Source organism: Marmota marmota, unplaced genomic scaffold (genome assembly GCF_001458135.2).
Source record: "Marmota marmota marmota unplaced genomic scaffold, marMar, whole genome shotgun sequence".
NCBI classification, from domain to species: Eukaryota; Metazoa; Chordata; class Mammalia; order Rodentia; family Sciuridae; genus Marmota; species Marmota marmota.
This window is the reverse complement of record NW_026000119.1, coordinates 11871269-11893290: the sequence shown is the minus strand read 5'-3', so window position 1 is coordinate 11893290 and position 22022 is coordinate 11871269. Positions and strand designations below refer to the sequence as shown.

General features: G+C 38.7%; 1 protein-coding gene across 2 annotated transcripts in view; it reads left to right on the top strand.

Moving 5' to 3' along the window:
• The window catches only part of Aff1 (ALF transcription elongation factor 1), a 189444-nt gene that overhangs the window by 6252 nt on the left and 161170 nt on the right, over nt 1-22022 (top strand). For both annotated transcript variants that reach the window (XM_048784858.1, XM_048784856.1), the window contains exon 2: nt 6390-6463. In XM_048784858.1, the coding sequence (XP_048640815.1) occupies nt 6426-6463 (38 nt within the window). In that variant the 5' untranslated portion in view covers nt 6390-6425. The remainder of the gene's footprint in view (nt 1-6389; nt 6464-22022) is intronic.

Here is a 22022-nt window from a genome sequence, read left to right as displayed (position 1 = left end):
TTTTTTTTTTTTTTTTTTTTTTTTTCCCTGCTGGGACCAAAATACTGACAAGAACAATTAGAGGAGGAAAAGTTTATTTGAGGGATCACAGTTTCAGAGGTCTTAGTTCATGAATGGCTGGCTCCATTGCTCAGGGCCCAAGATAAAGCCCATCATGGTAGAGGAAAGCAGGTCAAGACATGACCACCAAAAAGCAGAGAGTGAATGTTCCACACTTCAGGGACAAAATATATACCCCACAGGTATGTCCCCAATGACCCCCCTCCTCCAGCCATATCCTACTTGCCTACAGTTATCACCAAGTTAATCCCTATTGGGGATTAATGCACTGATTAGGTTAAACCTCTTGTAACCCAGTCATTTCATCTGTAAATTTTCTTCTACTGTCTAACATGTGAGTTTTGGGGGAGTCCCTCATACCTAAACCATAACAGATATGCATCACCATGCCCATTTGGGTAGCCAAGGGTTTGGGGAAGAACTTTCCTTTCCTGACAGAAGGATGACACAGCCATATCTTTCTTCTCTTCTTTTTTTGCCTTGTACATGAATGAAATTTCTATTTGGTGGCAGTCTTTTATACCTTAGATGACAGGCCTGAAGACAATATGGCAGAGCAGAAAGAGCTAGAGTATCCAGTGCTGTCATTGATTGGCTAAAAGCATACCAGGAGCCACCTTCTTCTAAATTTGCTATAGGAGAAACATAAACTTTTATTAAATAGTTGCTATTTGCAGCCAAACCTATTCCTAACCCACAAAATGGGGATAATGGAATGGAGAGTTGGTTGGTGGGAAAGTACGGTTGAGGGGACATTACAGTGTTACATTAGGTTTGAGAATCGAGAAAGGCTTCTCTGAGAATGTGTCTTTGAACTGAGAACCAAATGGTGAGAGAGGAAGTCAACAAAATATGGGATGTGTACTTGAGTGTGGGCAGCACCAGAATCCCATGGAATAGGCTTTGAAGTTATTTTAGTCAGCTTTTTCACTGCTGTGACCAAAAGACCTGACAAGAACAATTAGAGGAGGAAAAGTTTATTTTGGGGCTCATAGCTTCAGAGATCTCAGTCTATAGATGGCCAATGCCATTTCCTTGTCCTGAGGTGAGGCAGAACATCATGGTGGAAGGGTGTGGGAGAGGAAAACAGCTGAGGACATGGCACTAGGAAGCGCAAAGAGAGTGCTCCCTCGCCGCAGATAAAATGTAAATCCCCAAGGCACAACTCCAGTGACACACCTTCTCCAGCCATACCCTACCTGCCTACAGTTATCACCTAGTTAATCCGTTGAAGTGGGTGAATTCACTGATTAGGTTAAGGCTCTCATAGCCCAATTGTTTCACCTCTAAATTTTCTTGCATTGTTTCACACATGAGCTTTTTTGGGGACATTTCCATATATGAACCATAACAGAAATGGAAAAGTGATAGTTGGGGGAAATTGTGTTCCATTATGGATTTCAAAGTTTGTGAGGTCTAGGTAGTATAGGAGAGCTGGAGGATCTGTAAGTGCTTAAGCCAGTTTGAGATCTTGGGAGATTATAATCTGGTTGGGGTAGAATTCTGGAGAATCAGACTAAAACAGAATGTATGACTCATGACTCACCCTGACACATTGCCTGTTACCAAGAGAATGTTACTCATGGAAGGTATGTTTGGATAAAGGGGAAGTAGAGAATACCAGAAACTGACCAGTCCTAGAGTTCTCTGGCCTCTGGACAGAGTAGTTTTCCTCATTCTACTTTGGAAACTAGGTCATGGTCATGGAACTTTGAGACCTACCTAGCTCTGTTTATCCCACTGAAAGCTTCCCTGGTATGGAGTCTCCTGGGCATGTGATTTGGTTGACGAAAAATAACTAGAACAACAACAACCATTTATTGAGTACTTTCCATGAGCCAGTCATTGTGCTGAAAAATTTACAAACACTATTTTATGAAAACCAACAAGAACCCTATGAAGTCCCATATACTGATGCAAAAGCTGAAGAAGACTTATTTTCTAATGTCCTGAGTTGCAAATCAACCTTTTACCAGCATGTCACGAAGATTCCTGAGAGTAGTTTCCCCAGAACATCCTAGATTTTGGAAGTATTTAATGACCTGTGGCAGAATATTTGAGAACAGTATCCTGAATCTTTCTTTATTTCTTTTCTTTCTTTTTTTGTACTCTCCCTTATTTTTCTTTCTTTTCTTTATGTATATGGTGTGAGTGTTCATTGTAAATATAAATGTGTATGTATATACATATAAAACACTTAAGTGTTCTTACTTTGTTTTCCCTGCTATTAGGGGAAAAAAGCACTTTGGTATACATGACAATTTAATTTCCAAGCAAATTTGTACTGCAAGGGGGTGGAAGGACTATAGAAGGGTCTCCTAAGAAGACATGACAGGGCATATCCCTAAATGAAATATAATCTGTTACTTACATAAAGTTTAATGTGGATATGGCTGACTTCAATAATATAATCAGATCAGCTATTTTTTGAAGACCTGTGTTTTGTCAGTGTGCTAGACATGTTAACTGGGTGATATAATTTACTCTTCTCGGTAACTGTAGGATAGGAGACCCATCTCCATTTTGCAGATGGGAGCAGTGAGGCCAACAGAGCCTAACTTGCCCACTTTGGTCTTGTGATCTTCCTTCTGCTCTACAGCACCACTCTGTTATTAAACAGAACCACGTGAGTATTTTTCCTGCTTTCTTAATAGGAGGATTTTTAACTGTCCTCAGTTATTACTCTTCTTTCTGTATAATCTAGTAAAATTGATGTAAAATATATATAAATTTCAGTATGACCTTCTGATTTCAGTATTTGTAGGACAGCACCGCCCCCCATATTTAAAGAAAAAAAATTAAAGCTTTATACATTGATAGATTTATAGATCAGATTAAAGGTTTGTAGCATTTACAGCATAAAAAAGTGAAAATGACTTTTTACATCTCTGCACTGGCCTTCTCACTCAAATCTCTTCTTCTTTTTCTAGAGGAGCTACTATTAACAGTTGAGTGCATGTTATTCCAAACTGTGTGGGTGTGTATGTCTATGGTGTTATGCATAAACTTAAACATAAAAATAAAGCATTTTCTTTTTTAAAACAAGTGAGCTTACATTGTACGTTTTATTCAGATATTGTTTAGGTAAGCCTATCTGTTTTTTTTTTTTTTATGTTACATTAAACCTCATTATGAGGCACCATAATTGATTTAGCTGTTTTTGTGATGATAAGCATTAGGTTGTTGCTAGTTTTCTTTCCATTATAAACAATATTTTACTGTACCCACCTCATTATATACTGTGTGACTGTGTATTTTTTTTAATCCCCTGAGCTACATTTCCAGCCCTTCTTATATTTTGAACCTTCTTATATTTCTCTAAGTTGTCCTGGCTGACTTTGAACTTCTGATCCTCCTTCCTCAGCCCCTGGAGTAGCTACCATGCTTAGCACATGGCTATATCATTAAAGAATGATTCCTTGAAAAAGAATTGCTAAACGGAACCATATACTAAGTTCCTTTCTTAGGTTTTTGTTTTTATTTTTTACAGTGTTGGCCTTGCTACATTCATTTCTTAGTGGTGGTTTAGAAGAACAATTTCCTGACTATGATAGGCCTCCATTCTAACCTAACCTTATGATGAACTGCATGGCCACCCCCATGGAGCTGTGCAAATCATACTTCAGGCCCTTCACAGCTTTTCATAGGCTGAATTTGGTCTTTCCTGTAAGATAAGACTCAATAATCTGATACAGCCAGCCTACCCCTGCCTTTGTGGGTAAGTCTCCTGCCTCCCAGCCAAGTAAGGGATTTGAGTTGAACAGACAGGCCCCTCAGGGACTGTGGTCTCTTTCACTTTGTATCCCAGCCATCTACCTAAGAAGCTGTGCTCCTCCTGAGTGGTGAGACCAGAGGTTTGCTCATTCCTTCAGTCTTCTATTTATCGGTTTCTCTAGGATCTTTTCACTACAGATCTACATGGCTTGCTGCTCACTTTCTTCAAGCGTTTTGTTGTGGTTTCTTGTAGGTGGTTGGGGAGAGTACTTAGAATAGAACCCAGTAGAACTCAATCACTAAGCTACATCCCAGCCCTTTTTATTTTTTACTTTGAGACAAGTTCTCACTACATTTATGAGGCTGGCCTTGAACTTGTGATCCTCCTGCCTCAAACTCCCCAGTTACTAGGATTACAGGTGTGTACCACTGTTCCCAGCACTTTCTTTAAGTCTTTGTTCAAGTGTTAATATTTTTTAAAAAATCAACCACCTTATGTAAGATTTCAGTACACTACCTCAGTTGCTCTCAGGCATTCTGGCATTCTCTGTGACATCTTTTGGCTTCAAATATATATGTAAGCTCAGTGTGGCAATCACTTTTTGTTCACTCTTATTCTTAGTACCTCGTTTAGAGCAGACATTTAGGAAATGTCTGTGGGTTCAGTGAGTAAGTGAACACACACATGAGTTCAGGACCCCTCTCTCAGATTAGCACCCACCAATCACACAACCTGCCTCCTTCCTGGCTGTTGTCACTCTCACCAAGGAGCTCTCAGGGTGTTCGCTTTCAAACAGGTTGGGCATCATCATTAGGAGGGTCAGTTGGGGGACTGCCATTGGGGACTCTTCAGATGTCTTTACAGAAGTGTTATGAAGAATAATGCCAACACAAATGCAATAGTATACTATTGATTGCTTACTGTGTGCCAGCAAGTAAGAGCAACTAGGGAAGGAGGGAAGGAAAGTAAGCTATTAGCAGGGAGGAAAGGGGGTGGGGAGAGGTTAGGAATATAGCTTAGTGGTAGAGCATTTGCCTAGCATGTGTGAGGCCCTGGGTTGGATTCCCAGCACAGCAAATAAATAAATAATAAAACAAAAGAGGTGAGGTAAAGAGATGGAGAAAGAGAAAAAAATAGAAAGTAAGTGTTGGGGGGAAGGAAAGAGAAAATGAGTAGGGATTGAATTGGAGAATTTAGGGAAGTTGCCTAGGGCCACTAGAGCTATTTGCAGAATTGACTCCTAAACATGGTTGATCCTAAAAAACTTAAAGAGCTCTGCTAGTGTGAATTTCTCTAGAATATTTGTAACATTCATGTTGCAGTTTTAGGGAGAAGAGATACAGTAACAAATGCTATCTACCAGAATGGAAACATTGTAGTTAGCAACTTATCAACTTAAAAATTTCATGGAGAAGGAGCTATAAGGCCTTATCAGGAGCCGAGAATGGAGCTCTGTAGGGCTGTATGCAGTGATTTTTCCTTATATGAAATTTTAACAGCCTTGTAATCCTAGCAGGCTGTAAATCTGTAAAATGATTACAGCTTTCATGTAGTATTGCCATTTTGTACAGTTTGTTAAATCTGTACTTAGATATTTTGGCAATGTATCTTTGCTTTAAGAATATTTGAAAAGAAAAAAATAGAAACTATGTAAAACAAGTTCAGATAAATGCAGCAGGTTTGCAAATAGATAAAGAGGGGAAAGGAAACAGCTGTTGATAGTTGCTAGTTATAAAGAGAGTTGTTTCTAGAGGTATATAAGAGTATTGGGGCCATTTGCCCAGACTGGACAACACTTTCTTTTTTTCAAAATCTAGTCTTGTTTTGAGAGAAAGTTCAAGAATCTTATTTATTTATTTGTTTAGCATTATTAAGTACCTCTTATGAGTGGAAGTAAAATCTTAAAAATGGATTGTTACTTTGTCCTAAGTTTTTTTTGATTTTTGTTTGTTTTGATTTTGTAGTGCTGGGCGCTGAACCACTGAGCGACATCCCCAGCCCTTTTCATTTTTGATTTTGAGGTGGGATCTCAAAGTTTTCCAGACTGGTCTTGGACTTGTGATCCTCCTTCCTCATCCTCTGTAGGAGTTGGGATTACCCATGTGCACCCTGATCTGACTGATTTACCTTTTTTTTTCTTCTTCTTCTTGTGTGAAGATCAACTCTTAATTTTCTCTCTTGTATACTCAACATTCTTACCTTTCTTCTTAATTTTATTGAGGATGCTCACACACCTGTAGCCTCAGGCAAATTACTCAAGACTGATTCTCTTATCTATAAAATGGGGTATCGGTGTTTTATCTTGCAAGTTTACTGTAATATTTACATGGAAAAAAATCATTTCTAAAAGGGCTTAACACAATGCTTGGCAGAGAACAGGAGATGTTATTTTTTCTCCTCCTCATGATAAGCTTCTGCACATTTTTTCTTTTGGAAATGGTTTTGAGTAGTGGCCTCAATTAAAAGTGTATTTGGCCTTTGATATAAGCTGTTTGTTCATGCAACTTGGCAGTTGGCAAAGAACCATTTTCTAATTCAAATGAGAACTTTGAATTCTGTCTCCAAGAAGGTTTCTTACAGGTCATATGTTCACAAGCTGCTGTTTCTCTTTCAGATGAACAGACCAGCCATTTTCCACTGACTGGCAGGGATGGCATTCACTGATAGAGTCCAAAGCAGTGGCAGCAGGTAAGCATGGAATCTATGATTCAGAGCATGATCATATTTAAACTTAGATTCAAGTTTTTAAAGAATAAGTTTGTTCCTTTTCATTCTTTTGCAACTTCAGAACTCTCTAGAATAGGAAAGTGTATGAAAATGTCAGTTTTCTCTCCCTTGAGTCAAATCTGTTAAGACTGTCTATCATTTTTTGGCAGGGGTGAGGGGATGGGGGTGGTACTGGGGATTGAACCCAGGAATGCTCTACCACTGAGCTACAGCCTCAGTCTTTTTTATCTTTTGTGACAGGGTCTCATTAAGTTGTCAAGGTGGTCCTTAATTTGTAATCCTCCTGCCTCAGCCTCCTGAGTAGCTGGGATTATGGGTGTGCACCACTGTGCTCCTGTTTCTTTTTGTTTGTTTTGTTTTTGTTTTGGGGTGGGGGAAGCTGCGGATTGAACCCATAGGCTCATGTGTGCTAGGCAAGCACTGCTGCTGTCTAACCCTTCCAGCCCCATATTTTCTTTAAAGCAAACAATTTCTTGTGTTTCTTAATTCATTTATTTTAAATGTGGATGTTAGATCAACTTCCTAATTCTGTGTTCAAGGTACTGTTCCATGTTGCACTCACTTGGAAAAATGAACACATTTAGCATCTGCTGAAACAAATATGATAAATCCACCTCATTATGACAGTCTTGGGACCAGGGATTCTGTAATATTTATATCTTGCCTCTTTCACATCTCTCCTTTCTGCTCTGCACACTCACTTCAGAGCCTTCTTGGATGTACTGAGTGTTGACTGTGGAGAGAAAACTAATATTCTGAATTTCAAGAATAACTCAATGACATATAGAATTCATAGTATCACCAATTAGTTTTTACCCAAGCTATTAGTTGTTTAAAAACATATCAAAGTTTAGTGCACTCACCTGTGATCCCAGCCACCTGGGAGCCTGAGGCAAGTAGCAAGTTGTAGGTCAGCCTAGCAATTTTCAAGGCCCTAAACAATTTAATGAGACCCTGTCAAAATAAAAATACAACAGACTGGGATGTAGCTCAGTGATAAAGCACCACTTGGTTCAATCCCCACTACTCCCTACCAAAACAAGTATCCAAGTATAAGAATTGGAAACTCAAAACTTGCTCAACTAGTTGTTTTGATTTGTTTTAAAGAGACAGGGTTTTCTCCATGTTGCCCAGGCTGGCCTGGGACTTCTGGGCTCCAATGACCCTTTTGCATGAGCCTCCTGTATAACTGAGACAATAGGTAGGCACCATGGCACTCAGCTTCAACTAGTAGTTATTAATAGATTTTGTTGTTGTTAGTGATGTTGTTTTTAATTTTTTTACATGATAGTCAAGTATATTTTTAAATATAAAGCAAGTATAACTTGTTCCAATTTAGAATCCCGTTATTGTGGTTGTACATGATATAGAGTTACTTTGGTCTGTATTCATATTTATGGAAAAGAAAGATATGTCTGATTCATTCTACTGTCTTTCCTGTTCCCATCTTCCTTCCCTTTCCTTCATTTACCTTTCTCTAGTCCAGTGAACTTCTCATTTTCCTCTCCTTTGTTGTGGGTTTAGCATCCACTTATCAGAGAGAACATTCTGTCTTTGGTTTTTGGGGATTGGTTTATTTTATTTAGCCTGATATCTCCAATTCCATTCATTTACCGGCAAATGCCATAATTTCATTCTTCTTTATGGCTGAGTAATATCCCATTGTGTATATATACCACATTTTATTTATCTGTTCATCTGTTGTAGGGCATGTAGGTTGGTTCCATAGCTGGGCCATTGTGAATTGAGCTGCTATATACATTGAGTGATTATATCGCTGCACTATGCTGATTTTAAGTCCTTTGGTGGTATTTTGGGGGGGAGGGGCAGGTACTGAGATTGAATCCAGAGGCATTTAACCACTAAGCCATATCCCCATCTCCAGCTCTTTTAATTTTTTATTTTGAGGCCGGGCCTCACTATGTTGCTGAGGCTGGCTTTGAACTTGTGATCATCCTGCCTCGACCTCACATGCTACTGGGATTACTGGCATGTGCCACTGCACCCAGCTTATTAGTAGATTTTTGGTGCCTGTAATTCTGAACTGTCCTAGAGACATTTCTACTTCCTTCCTGAAGGAAATTCTTCAGTTTCAGATGGTCCTGATGGGACTGCTGTGGAACTTGGTGTGTTCTCTTTCCCCACCCTAGGGAAGGCATGAGACCAGGCTGCCATTCCACATCCCCCCGGAGCCTGGGAAACCCTGTCATTATTTGCCTTTAGGTTTGTTCATAATGTTCAGTTACACATAAGTTTTAAATTTTTATGTAGTTAAATGTCTTGTCCTTTATGGATTCTGGTTTTGATTGTGCTTACAAAGGTCTTTCCTACTCCAAGATTGTGAAAATAATGGCATGTGTTCTTTGCTGGCATTTGTGTGATTTCATTTTTTTGCATTTAAATCAGAACTTGTAAGCTGGTGGCCTGTGGGATGAATCTGGTCAGCATATGGGTTTTGGTTAGCCCTTCACAACATTCTGAAAGAAATTATCTGCCAGTGTTTTTACATAACAAGCTATACTTCTATCTTCTCTTGAAATTTTTTTTAAGATCCAGCAACACTAGGCCTGCATTGCTGTACAGCAGTGCTCATAATTGAATAGCTGTAGCTCTTTTTGGTAGGACATAAGCTTTCTGATTCTGAGCTTCAGGAGGAACTTGCCATCAGTTCTTATCAGGTGTGCCAGATGATTCCCTCCAATCTACAAATGGACCAGAACTCCCACCTGATTTCCTTCTGTGGACATGTGCTTTATCAGTTCACCCAGAGAGACTTGAAGTTAGGGGGAAAAAAAAAAAAAAAAGTTGGGAAAGTACTGATACTTGCCAGTGCGTTATAATTCCCGCACAACCAGATTCACACATGGAGTTCTTGGCTTTCTTAACTTGCAACCCATTTTACATTTTAGGATTTTTAGTATTTTACTCCTTCTGTAAATCTGTGATTAAAATCTTGTGTCCCCCCCCACCACCCCATTTCAGTGCTGGGAATTGAACCAGGACCTTGAGCATGCTAGGCAAGTGTCCACCACTGAGCTACCTCCCCAACCCCTGTATTTAAAGTCTTTAGTGTATTTTGTAAATTTTCATAATAATAAGACCATTAAAAGATGAGGGATATTAAGGAGCCTTTTTTGTTGTTAAAGTGAAAAGCTAGCCAGACGTGCTCACACACCTGTAATCCCAGCAGCTTGGGAGGCTGAGGCAGTTCAAAGACAGCCTCAGCAACTTAGTGAGGCTCTAACTAACTCTGTGAGACCCTGTCTCTAAATAAAACAAAAACAAAAAAGGGCTGGAAATGTGGCTCAGTGGGTAAGTGCCCCTGTATTCACCCCCTAGTACCAAAAAAAAAAAAAAAAAAGTGAAAAGCTAGATAATAATTTCAACATAACTTATCACATCACCTCTCTTTTCTCCATTTAATTGAATGCTGTGTTTAAATTCCATTACATTCTTTGATCTATCGTTGGAGTCTCTTTTGTTCCATATATTGTGTCTTCTGGCAATTGGCATACTGTTCATTGTTGTTATATATCTTAATAATCTTTATCAATATTTTTTCACTTTTAGAATTTTCATTTCATAGCTCTTCACATCTGATTGTATTTCCAGATATTCTCTTCAAGTCACTAGTCTTGAAAAACTATTCTAGAAAAATTATTGGTGTTCCCACCCCCGCCCCCCCCCTTCAGTGCTGGGAATCCAACTCCGGGCTTTTTGCATCCAAGACGAGTGCTCTAATCACCAAGTCATACCCCTTCCCCCATGTTTGGCATTTGATTGGGTCCCTTTGAATTCATCTATTAGAGAGTGGACTTCCATAGAATATTATATCTGGAGTCTTCTTATAGAAGCACCTAGATATCTGATTGGATTAAAAAAGTTGGGCATAGGTGAGTAAAGGGGATTCTGGTGAATGAACCCAGGGCCTCATGCATGCTAGGCAAGCACTCTACTAGAGCCTCATCTCCAGCCCAGATGGGTGAGAACTTCAGAGGATGAAGACATTTTGTCTTTCAGCTATAAGATTTTTGTAGAGGTTTGATTTTTTGAAAGTTTCTAGTTGTTCAAATTGCATCCAGTGTCTTTTCTAGTAGAAAAAAAATCAATTATAATAGTTAAGAGAATTATTAGTGGAAAAGATTTAAAAGATGTTTTGTATTACATGTATTTTTCTGTTGTTGCTCATTATTTTTTGTGGCTGTCCTTGCTCATTATTAAGTTGAGATGAGTAATTGCCCTTTGTAGTAATATTCTAACAACTTCAGCGTTATTTTTATTTACATTACATTTATTTTCCTAGCTCCTTACCTCCCTGGTATGCTACTTTTCACTTTAATACCTAGTACAAGTGATAAGCTAGGGGAAATCCTAAATAGAGGTCTATTTTTAATATATACCAGTAGCTCAATTATGTAAATGTTTAACCATGATAGGTATTGAATTGTTAAGTAGTTATGCTCGGTGGGGGGTGGACATCAAGTTCATGTGGAACTTTTCCACAATGGGATATACATGAAAGAAAGCAGATGTTTATGGAGCATGCAACTCTAATAGCTCAAAGAAAATGAAAGTCTGAGTGTGAACCCCTACTTGCTTAGGGCTACATAGAAAGTCATAAGCATGAACAGTACTAATATAGTGTGCAAAGACAATATTTGTTTTAGTTTTAGTTTTTGTTTTAGTACCAGGGATTGAACCCACAGGTACTTTACCATTGAGCCACATCCCCACTCATTATTATTATTATTATTATTATTATTATTATTATTTTATTTTTTGAGACAGGGTCTCATTAAGTTGCTGAGATTGGCTTAAAACCTGCGATCTTCCTGCCTCAGCCTCCCAAGTTGCTAGGATTAATAGGTGTGCCACCACACCTGACTTGATTGAGTTCTTATACATAATAGGCATAGGCATATTTTGATTTTCGGATTTATGAGCATTAGATACCATTGAATGTGAGCTCACTTAAGTTTCCTGTACTTTCCTTCCCCTCCTCTTTCTTTAATTCTTTTTGAAAATTGTTACTGGAGTATAACAGGCTGAAAAGAGCAGGCATTGTAAGTACTGTTCAATGCATTTTCACAAAGTGAACACACTTGGTAACAGATTAAGAAAATACAATACCAGCTCTCCAAACTCCCCTCTCCTCTTTTTCAGCTGCTCCCTCCCTCAAAGTCACTACTCTTCTAATCTCCAGTTTCATATATTTGTTTTGCCTTCTTTGGGAATTTTATTTTATTTGTCTTGGTACCGTGATTGAACCCAGGGGTGCTCAACCACTGGGCTACATCATCAGACTTTTTAATAATTTATTTAGAGACAGAGTCTCACTGAGTTGCTTAGTGCTTTACCAAATTACTGAGGCTGGCTTTGAACTTGCAATCCTCCTGCCTCAGCCTCCTGAGTTATTGAGATTAGCAATGTGTACCACTGCACCTGGTGGAATTTTCTTTAAAATAATCATGTAATATGTATTCTTTTCTTTCCATGCAATTCAATATTATTTTTCTCCTATTTGTTTAGTAATTTTAAATATATTCATAATAATATTTTATATTAATATATTACTTTTATAATCAGTATTAAATATTTTTCATATTCTCTTTTCATCAACTTTTCAGTCTAATCTGATAATATTATAATCCCAACTCTTTCTTCTGCCTCATCTTCTACCTCGAACTATTACTTCAGCTTTCAGTTTTAAATTGCTCAGATTGATGACATATTTTTTATAATTATTTTATTTCCTTGCAAACTTTGTCTTATATTGATAACAAAAGATGGAAAGCCTGTAACCATTACTTACATGGTTTTGATCAAAAAGCAAAACAGTAGCCAAGCATGGTGGTGCACATCTGTAATCCCAGCTACTAAGGAGGCTGGGGCAGGAGGATCACAAGTTCAAGGACAGCCTGGACAACTTAGTGAGACCCTGTCTCAAAATAAAAAATTTTAAAAAGAAGAGAGCTGGGCATGTCGCTCAGTGATAGAGTGCTCGTCCAGCATGCCCAGACCTTGGGTCCAATCCCTAGCACCCCCTCCCACCCCTGCCACAGGAAGCAAAATAGTGTCTTAGGATTTCATGTCTCTGTGTTCAGAGTCAACCCAAGTATCACTTGAAAGAGAAGGTTCATATTGATAAGGACAAATGAATTCTTGAGTAAATGGTTCAAATTTATGCCTTGTTTTAAATCACTTCATCTTTTAACAGTGTTTTGTTTTTCTGGGGTTTCTAATTTTCTTTTTATTGAACAGAGCATGCCTTTTTGCCATTTTAGTAGCCTGTTCAACTTCTAACCCTTCTGTATCAGTTGCTTGAAATCTCTCATTTTCTTCTTTGAATCTTAAATTTGACCAAAGTGTGTGTGTTAAATTACCTTCTGAAGTTGGGTATGGGTCCTCACAGCCAACGTGCGGCGAGAATTCGTTCTGGGAAATGCTTGCAGGGTGACTGGGAGAAAACATGTTGAGGTAAAACAAGAGAATGAAGGACATTTCAATAAGCCTGTACTACCAGACAGGCTTTGTCTTCTGCCACCAGGGTGGGTACTTCTTATAAATGTTGTAGGAGATCTGCTGAGATGCTTGTCAGTATTTGGGGGGGGAACTGAGGGACTGAATTTTGTGAAGCATGGCTCACTTTATAATATGGCACCTTTAGAAGCCTTCTTTACCTAGGAGAGTCTGAAATAATGTTTGACTCTCCTAATTGAGAGGAGCCTTCAATTAGTGAGGAAGCTACAAGGTGTTAAACAGATTAACACCTATTATATGGACAGATTTCCTTTGTGTGAGTAAATCAGGGACTGAATTTCCAGATGCTTACCAAGGAGATTAATGGCTAAAGACCATGTTTTCTTGAAAGAGTGATTGGCTTGGGCATTGTAAATAATCCGCACCTGGAATTGTGAAATGGGGAAATAAGGAGGCTTTCCTGTATTTTCCAAGTGAAGGAGTTTGAGATATGATTTTTACAATCAGTCATGCTTCTTATACAGAATGTGTGTTTTCTTTATTTTGGAAAGTGTTGCTGATTGGCAGGTATGTGTTATTGCTATGTGTAGCTTCAGATCCTCAGATGAGACACTCAGTTTAATGGGTTTAGAAGCTTGGTTTTAGACTTATTTCAGATCTGAGGAAATCACTTTTGAAATTAGGTATTTTCCAAAGAGACAGTTAAAATTGGGGTGGGGTGGCAAAAAGATTAAACTATAGAAATAGTAATTTTCCAGTAAAACCTTCAATCACATGTCAGATTGGAGCACAGCTGTGTGTGAGAATCTGAAGCCAGTTTGTGTTGAAACCTCTTCTCTGACATGGGTCATGTGGTTAAGTTGACTAACTTTTTTTTTTTTGGAGGGGGGTGCGGTACTGGGGATTAAACCAAGGGATGTTTAACCACTGAGCCTCATCTCCAGCCCTTTTTGGTATTTTATTTTGAGACAGGATCTCACTAAGTTGCTTAGAGCCTCGCTAAGTTGTTGAGGTTAGTCTCAAACTTGTCATCCTCCTGCTTCAGCCTCCTGAGTCACTGAGATTACAGGCATGCACCACCTCCCCAGGCTTTGGCTAACTTTTAAAACCTCCTTACAATAAGAATAAGGAGAATAATGATGTAAATGCCATCACAGTATCTGGAACATCATCATTCCTCAGAAAATGATTAACTTTCCTCTCAGGTCGTGATGGTAGAATGGTGGGCTTCAGGGGAGTCAGTAGCTCCCTTAGTTCTCCTTGGAGAGAAAGGGCTTTGTTTAAAGGCAACTCTTTGGAATGAAGGGTTTCCTTTATGAGCTGCTCTAAGAATAGCACTGATAGGAAGGAGAATGAAGGAGAAACAAACCTTTCAGAAGGAGACATGAAATACAGTTATTTGCAGGGCATATGGATACACTTAAAAGGTTTTTACTGTGGTCTCGTTTGCATTTAATATTGTCTATGGGATTGTCCTAAATACACACAAAGAACTATAAGAAAACTCTGCTACATAGCATGTACTCTTTTACAATTAGCATAGTCATCTTTAGAAACAACAGAAATTTAATTGGGTATAATTTTACATGTTGTTTTAAGTATAGTTTAATCATTTTTAGTAAATTTACTGAGTTGTACAGCCATCATGGCAGTCCAATTTTTGAACATTTCCTGCAATTCAGTAGACAGAATTACCTGTTTACAGTTAATCCCATTCCTACCCCCAGCTCCAAGTAGCCATTAATCCATTTAATACTTTTGTTTGTTCTGGACACTCCATATAAATGTAAATGTAGTCATAGAATATGTAGGGTTTGTGACTGGCTTCTTCCACTTAGATCTCTCAATCTTTATTCATGTTTTACCACAGATCAACTTTTTTTTTTTTTAAATGCTGGATTTTGAATCAAGGGGCCTCATATTTACTAGGCAAGCACTCTATATCACTGAGCTTAATCCTCAGCCCTTTATATTTTATTATGAGACAGGGTCTCACTAAGTTGCACAGGCTGGCCTCAAACTTTTGATCCACCTTCCTCAGCCTCCCGAGTCAAGTTGCTGGGATTACAGGTGTGCACCATAGCACCTGGCTTTAATTCCTTTTTATTGCTGAAAAATATACCATTGTATGGGTATATCATCTTTTGTGTATTATTTACCTGTTGGTACACATTTAGGTTGTATCTCCTTCTATTTCCTATTATGAATAATGTTACACATATTTTTATATCTTTTGGATAGATATTTAGGAGAGGAATTGCTTACTTATAAGGTAGATGTGTTTAGAATCATCTTTACATTTTTTTAGTCTTACAAGTTAATGGGCCCATGATGCAGTTTCAAATTCATTTCCATGTGGCTTTTCTCTTGGCCTTCAGCCTGAACTTTCTACTAATACAAGCAATTGGAGAGAATGAATTCATATCCATTCAGTGCCTTCAGTATAATGGACACTATCCAGGCATTTGACATTTTACCACTTTAGGTGAGACCTTGGTTCAGGTGATAATAAAACGGACATTGAGTTGCTTAGGATTATATCATTTTTGTTGGGATATTAATTTTATAGTGTCTTCATGTGAGAGATATCCTTTCTCTGTTATTTGAGACTGGGTCTCCCTCTGAAGTTGTAGCAGCTATCCTCCTTTGGAATTTGTGAAACAGGGCTAGAAAGAAGAGAATTTCAGTTCTAGTTCCCTCACATGTTTCAGAAGTTTGAGAGACAATATTTCAAACCCTGAGTTTTGTTTTCTGTACCTCATGATAAATCACCCTGTAAAGGACTCAGATTTGTAGTCTCATGTTATTAAAAGCAGCAAAGACCTAGAGAAGCTCATTGCTGAATATGCAAGTCAGACTCTAAGGAATCTGGGCAAGGAGGTTGGTTTTGGTTGGGAAAAAATTTGATTTCTGTACTAAAATATATATGAGGCACTGTGCAATTTCATTTCTGCTTTTGACCAACAAGTCCTGATGCCTTCATCAGATAATGCCTTCTTCCCAGCCTGCAATGCAGAGAGACACCATTTTTGTTGCCTTAAAAAGAACTAAAACATGATACAAAGTAATTGTATGTATTTATCTAGGTAAGAGGTTATTAGGCTGGATGAGATGGTGCATACCTGTAATCCCAGCTACTCAGGAGGTGGAGGCAGGAGGATCACTAGTTCAAGCCCAGCCTGTGCAACTTTAGTGAGACCCTGCTTTCAAAATAAAAATTAAAGAGGTCAGGGGTATATAGCTTGGAGGTAGAGCTCCTCTGGATTCAATCCCCAGTCCCCACACATACACCCCAGATTTTTTCTCTCTTGAATATAGTTAAGTGAATAGGTCTTTTAAAATCTACTAAAAGCAAGAAGTCATCCAAGATTTCTTCTTAAAGAGAAGAGTCTAAAGGCTATGAAGGGAACAAAAAATATCTCATACATTATAGTGACAATTAAAGAATTGGGACTGGGGATGTGGCTCTGTGGTAGAGTGCTTGCCTAGCATCCTGAAGACCTTGGGTTCAATTCCCAGTAACACTTATATAAACAAATAAATAAAATGTTGTCTGCAATTAGCCATAATAATCTAATTTAGACTCAAGTGCACTTCTCTCCTCTATTCATCACTATAAATAAAAATTGTTATCTTGGAAATATTCAGACATTAGTAGCAATATAAAGAATTTTTAATTTTCACATATCCTTTTCTCAGACATGACATTTCTCAAGACTTTGCCACACTTTAAAAATATCTATCCTTTCTTTGCTGAAGTATTTTACTTTTTTTCCTGCCAAAATATTTTAAACAAATCCCAGACATTTCTTCTTTTACTCCTGCATACTTTATGTTCATCTAAAAAATATTTCCCTGTGGAATTAAATACCAACCTCAAACCTAATAAAATTAACATTTCATTTTTATATTTTGGTGGTACTAGGGATTATATCTAGCTAGGGTTTTGTGCATGCTAGCCAAGCTCTCTCACTGGGCCACATCTGCAGCCTTATTTATTTTATTTTGAGACTGGGTCTCCCTAACTTGCCCAGGCTGGCCTCAAACTTGTGATCCTCTTGTGTCAGCCTCCACAGTAGCTGGAATTACAGGCATGAGCCATCTTGCCTAGTTTAAAATTAACATTTTACGTCTATCTAGTTACAGAGTTTTCAGATGCCTTTTAAATGTCTTTTGAAATTGTTTATATCCTGATTCTTCCAAAACCAAAGTTCACATGTTGCATTGTTTTTTCTTGAGTCTTCATTTGTAGCATTTAATCTACTTATTTGGGGAGTGGGGGGTGTTGGCTGATTTAAGAAGCTGAGTTGAATGTATGTCCTACTTTGTGGATTTGTCTGTTTTTGCTGTCTGTGAATGTGTTTAACTCACTCCTGTATGCCAGTGGTTCTCAACTGGGGATAATTTTGCTCTCCCTCTCCCAGGAGTCATTTGGCAATGTCTGGAGGATTTTTAGTCATCATAGTCTAGAGGGGGAAAAGCCAGAGATGCTGCTAAACATCCTACAATTTATCAGACAGTCCCTGACACAAAGACTTTTCTAGCTTCAAAAGTCCCAAGTGTTAAGGGTGAGAAACCCTGTGGTTCTATCCCTGAGGAATGGAAGTTAACGCTAAAGCTTGGTTACAGTCAAGATAAGTGTTTTTGCTTAAAATAGCTTAGTAGTTCAGGAGTGTTCTGTGTCTTGATCTGGATGCTGGTTACAAGGGCACTTTGTAGAAATTCATGTGAGTTTTTTTTTTTCTTTTTCCTTTCATGGTTCTGGGGTGAAACCCAGTCCCTTTTGCACACTAGGCAAGTGCTGTGCCATTGAGCTACACCCCTAGCCCTGTGTACTTTCTAAAGCATATGTTGTATTTTAATATAAAATGTTTATTTATAAAAACCGTATTTAAAAAAAAAAAAAGCTGGGCATGGTAGCTCACCCCTGTAATCCCAGCAGCTCAGGAGGCTGAGATAGGAGTATTGCAAATTTGAGGCCAGCCTCAGCAACTTAGCAAGATCCTCAGCAACTTGGTAAGACTCTATTTCAAAATAAAACTAAAAAGGACTGGGGATGTAACTCAGTGGTTAAGCTCTCCTGGGTTCAATCCCCAATTCAAAAAAAAAAAAGTATGTTACATTTTCATTTAAAACATTTACTAAAGGGCTGGGGTTGTAGCTCAGTGGTAGAGCACTTGCCTAGCACTTGAGGCACTGGTCTGATCCTCAGCACCACATAAAAATGTATAAATAAAAATAAAGGTACTGTCTCCATCTACAAATAAAAGTATAATAAAATAAAACCTTTACACAAACAAAAAAATACTTCATGCTATGTACTTTCCTTTTTGATTACTACCTCAGATTCTTAGATACTTCAAAAAATCTTTGAGCCCTCTTTCCTTTTTAAATATTCTTACTATTCGGTTCCTTTGAATACTGGTAGAGATGGGGAAAGTGGGTGCCTTCTGGCCTTATTGTTGTTGAGATGGGTAAATGTCATGGCCAAGTCAAGGTGTGTCGCATTTCTTGCTCTGGAGAAAATTGCAGTGTTTCCTTAAGGGAGGAATATTTAAACCAGAAGTAATGGTGAGCCCCTTGGGCTTTCTATGAAAAAGAAAGGAGAGAGAAAGTCATACCAGATGGGATGGTTTAAGGCAGGAGTTTGCCTTTCATGCATGGTGGGATTTTGGAAAGGGACATTCTTGGCAGAAAGGATCAGTGAAGATAGGGAATGCATAGGGGTGTGCTGGGAACCTTTTCTTGAGAGATGCCTTAAAGCCAGTTTCTCTCCCCTGTCTCTGATAAATAATTGGAAGGAAAGGCAATGAATTTTTTTCTGACAGTTGGTTCATACTAGGGGCCAGGGCTTCGTTTGCAAATGAAAGGACTGCTGTTGGGGTAGTTGAAATCACAATGGGCCCTGACTCTTTTCACATCAAAGTGTAAAAGAATCTCCAGGGGTGATAAATGGGGGCTGCTGGACTCATTACTTGTAAACAAAGCTGAGGGATGACCTCGAAATTTTTTTTAATTAAAAGAAAACAGGGTTTCCTAGTGGTAAGCCTGGGGCTGCTCTACGTTTGAATTTTGACTGTTCCGCACTAGAGAAGATCTTTGTTAAGGTTACAGGGAAGGAAGCAGCCACTGTCACCCTGGGCCTGCCTTGATTTTCAAATTCTGGAAAAAAAAAAAAAATGCTCTATGCCTAGGGCAGACTGGCAGGTAGCCTTCCTGTGTTGAGAAGCAGAGGAGTTTAGGTTCCGTTACAATAAGTTGAACAGGGTGAAATTTCTGAGTCCTGCTCTCTTGGGACAATTTAAGGGTTTGAACTCTTCCTCTACTTCTTTGCCCACTGAACATCAGGAGGAAAACTCATTTACTTCTGTGTGGTAAAAAGAGTTCAGGCTTCAAGAAAAGTCTTGCCCTTTATAAAAGAAGTTCAAAGGGAGTTGTCAAGTTTTCATTTAAAGTTTAAGGATAATATTTTTTGAGTAGTTATAGGGTTTTGTATATGAGCAATACCCTTAAGCTAAAACTATAGTATTTAAACAGTGTATGGTGTTGAAAACAACACTATTAAAATAATATGCAATTTATGGAATTAAGACTTGGGAACAGCTGTCCAAATTCAGCCCTGCAGTTGAAGGTCCACCTACAGTAAGTTCCTTTCTTGTGTCAGCTCCTCATCAGGGTTATCTTGCTGCCTTTTTTTATTTTGTATTCCCCCCCCCCGCTTGGTATCCCAGTCCAAGTCCTAACCAGATGTTAAACAACTGGAGGTCAGAGATTGCCCTCTGTAACCCCAGTGAAACTAGTAAGGCACTAAGCACACAATAATTCTAATGTATTTACTGACTTTCCAGATGTTTGGTGATTGCCCTCTGAATTTGTCTTCCAAAGGTGCAGAGGTTGCAGATGGAGAGGAGCTGGAAGTCCCTGGATGATTGGCAGGGAAAAGCTATTTACCAGCTTAGATGTTTTCAACTATAGTTAAGAGAATACTCTATTTTGCTTGATACTGGAATGGTGAGGATGTGGAGACCCTACTGGTTCACAGTGCTTATGAGATGCCCCAAGAATGAAACAACTTTTTTTTTTTTTTTCCCTTTTAGTGCTGGGGATTGAACCTTTGTACATGCAGTGCTTTACCTCAGAGCTACACTCCTAGTCGTAGGCTAAGCATTTGATAGACATGCTTTAATTTCAATCTCACTGCTCCTGTTGAGGTTGCGTTTTACAGATGAAAGAAGGAAAGGAAAGGGTAACTGATTTATCAGTGGCAGATAGTCAGTCTAGCTTCTTTCTGTCACCAAACCCCAAATCCTCAAACTTTCTTCCACACTGTCACCTCAGAAGCTGGTGCTCTGAAGCCTGGGCCAGAGATCTTCTGTAGCTGACTGGTCTTTTCTCACACCATAATGAGTATGAGATAAAAGATTGTTCCTGGGAGAGAGTTCCAGCATGGCTATAGTAGTCAGAGAAACTTGTACCTTTTTCAATAAAGGCACAAAGCTGATGAGTATGGGAGGTAGGTGGGGAGCCAAATGGCAGGACAAAGTTAAAAAGATTCGTTAATTTAAAAAAATTAAAGAATAGGGCTGGGGTTGTGGCTCAATGGTAGAATGCTTGCTTAGCATGTATGAGGCACTGGGTTCAATTCTCAGCACCACATATAAATGAATAAAATAAAGGTCCATCAACATCTAAAAAAATTTTTTAAAAAATAATGAAGGATAGAGGTGGTGCCACTCCTAAATCAAAACCTCCCCAGGTCACTTCTTAGAAATGTTTTCATGCCCCACCCCCATATGATGATGTGTGCTCTCTCTGAAGGAGCACTTTGTGGTCTGTACCGCTCTGCACAGATGTCAGGTGGTGGCCCTGTTGATAAATCAACCTCTCAACGGTTGGAAGTTGTAGCAGTTTTCGTTTTTAGATTATCTGTCAACATCCGGCAGAGACTTACTTTCCCCTAGTGAGCACTTGATGACTGAGATAGGAAATCATCCTTAGTTTAAGAATGGAGGTACCAGTTTTCAAATAAGACACAGTATTTCATAAGAGAGAATGGGAAAGAAATATCTTATTTGCCTAAAAAACATATTTAAAAATATGTGTTCCTTAATAGTTTGTAAAGGTCAAAGGCAAAGAGTTGAGAGCAAAGGGAATAAGTGTAGGGCTTGGGAGGATCTTGACATCACTCTTACTTTTACCTTCAGGCCACCACCTCCAGTTGAGACTCTGGGGGCTTCCTGGGGCCCTACCACTTTCCCCATGAGAGGCAGCTTCCAGCCAAGGGGGAGAGAGTAACCAGTTACACCTGGGTTTGAATTCTAGCCCCATTCCGAGTGTCATACTGGCATTTGACTTATCCTCCAGACTCTAGTTCTCTTATCTGTAAAGTAAGAAAAATAATGACCATTAAATGTATCTTTTTAAAAGCCCAACAGGGTTCTCCAAACACAGAGTTGCTGTTTAATAAGTAGTTTCTTCCCTTTTTGTTGGCCCGCTTTTGATAATTTTAGTGTTTAGGGCCTGGGGGATTTGAATTTTACAATATTCCTTAAATGCCTGAGAGTTTTTAAAAGTTAGGGCTCCTCTGGGCAGTGTAGGGGAAGCAGCTTTCCCACGCTGGGAGACCCAGCTCTGAAGCTGGTGGTGTGTGTGAACTGTTTAATCACATGTTCCTGATGACTGTGAGTTCAGCTGATTATGAGACCAATTTGTTGTTGTTGTTATGGAACTCTTGAAAATATTTGGGTAATTTAAAGTGGTAGGCAACTCTGTGAATCAATTTCTCAATAACATTCTTATTTCTTACTTCCTACTGAAATATTACAAAGGATATGGGTAAATGTGGATGATCATGTACAGAGACTAGATATGTACTTAATAATACTTTTTACCTTTGTGTGTGTGCTGGGGAGGGGGTGTGTGCTGGGGGAGGGGTGTGTGCTGGGGTTCAAACCCAGGATCTTATACAAGCCAGGCAAGCACTCTACCACGGAGCTACACCCTAGCCCTATTTTTTTTTTTTTTTTTTTTTTTTCTTTTT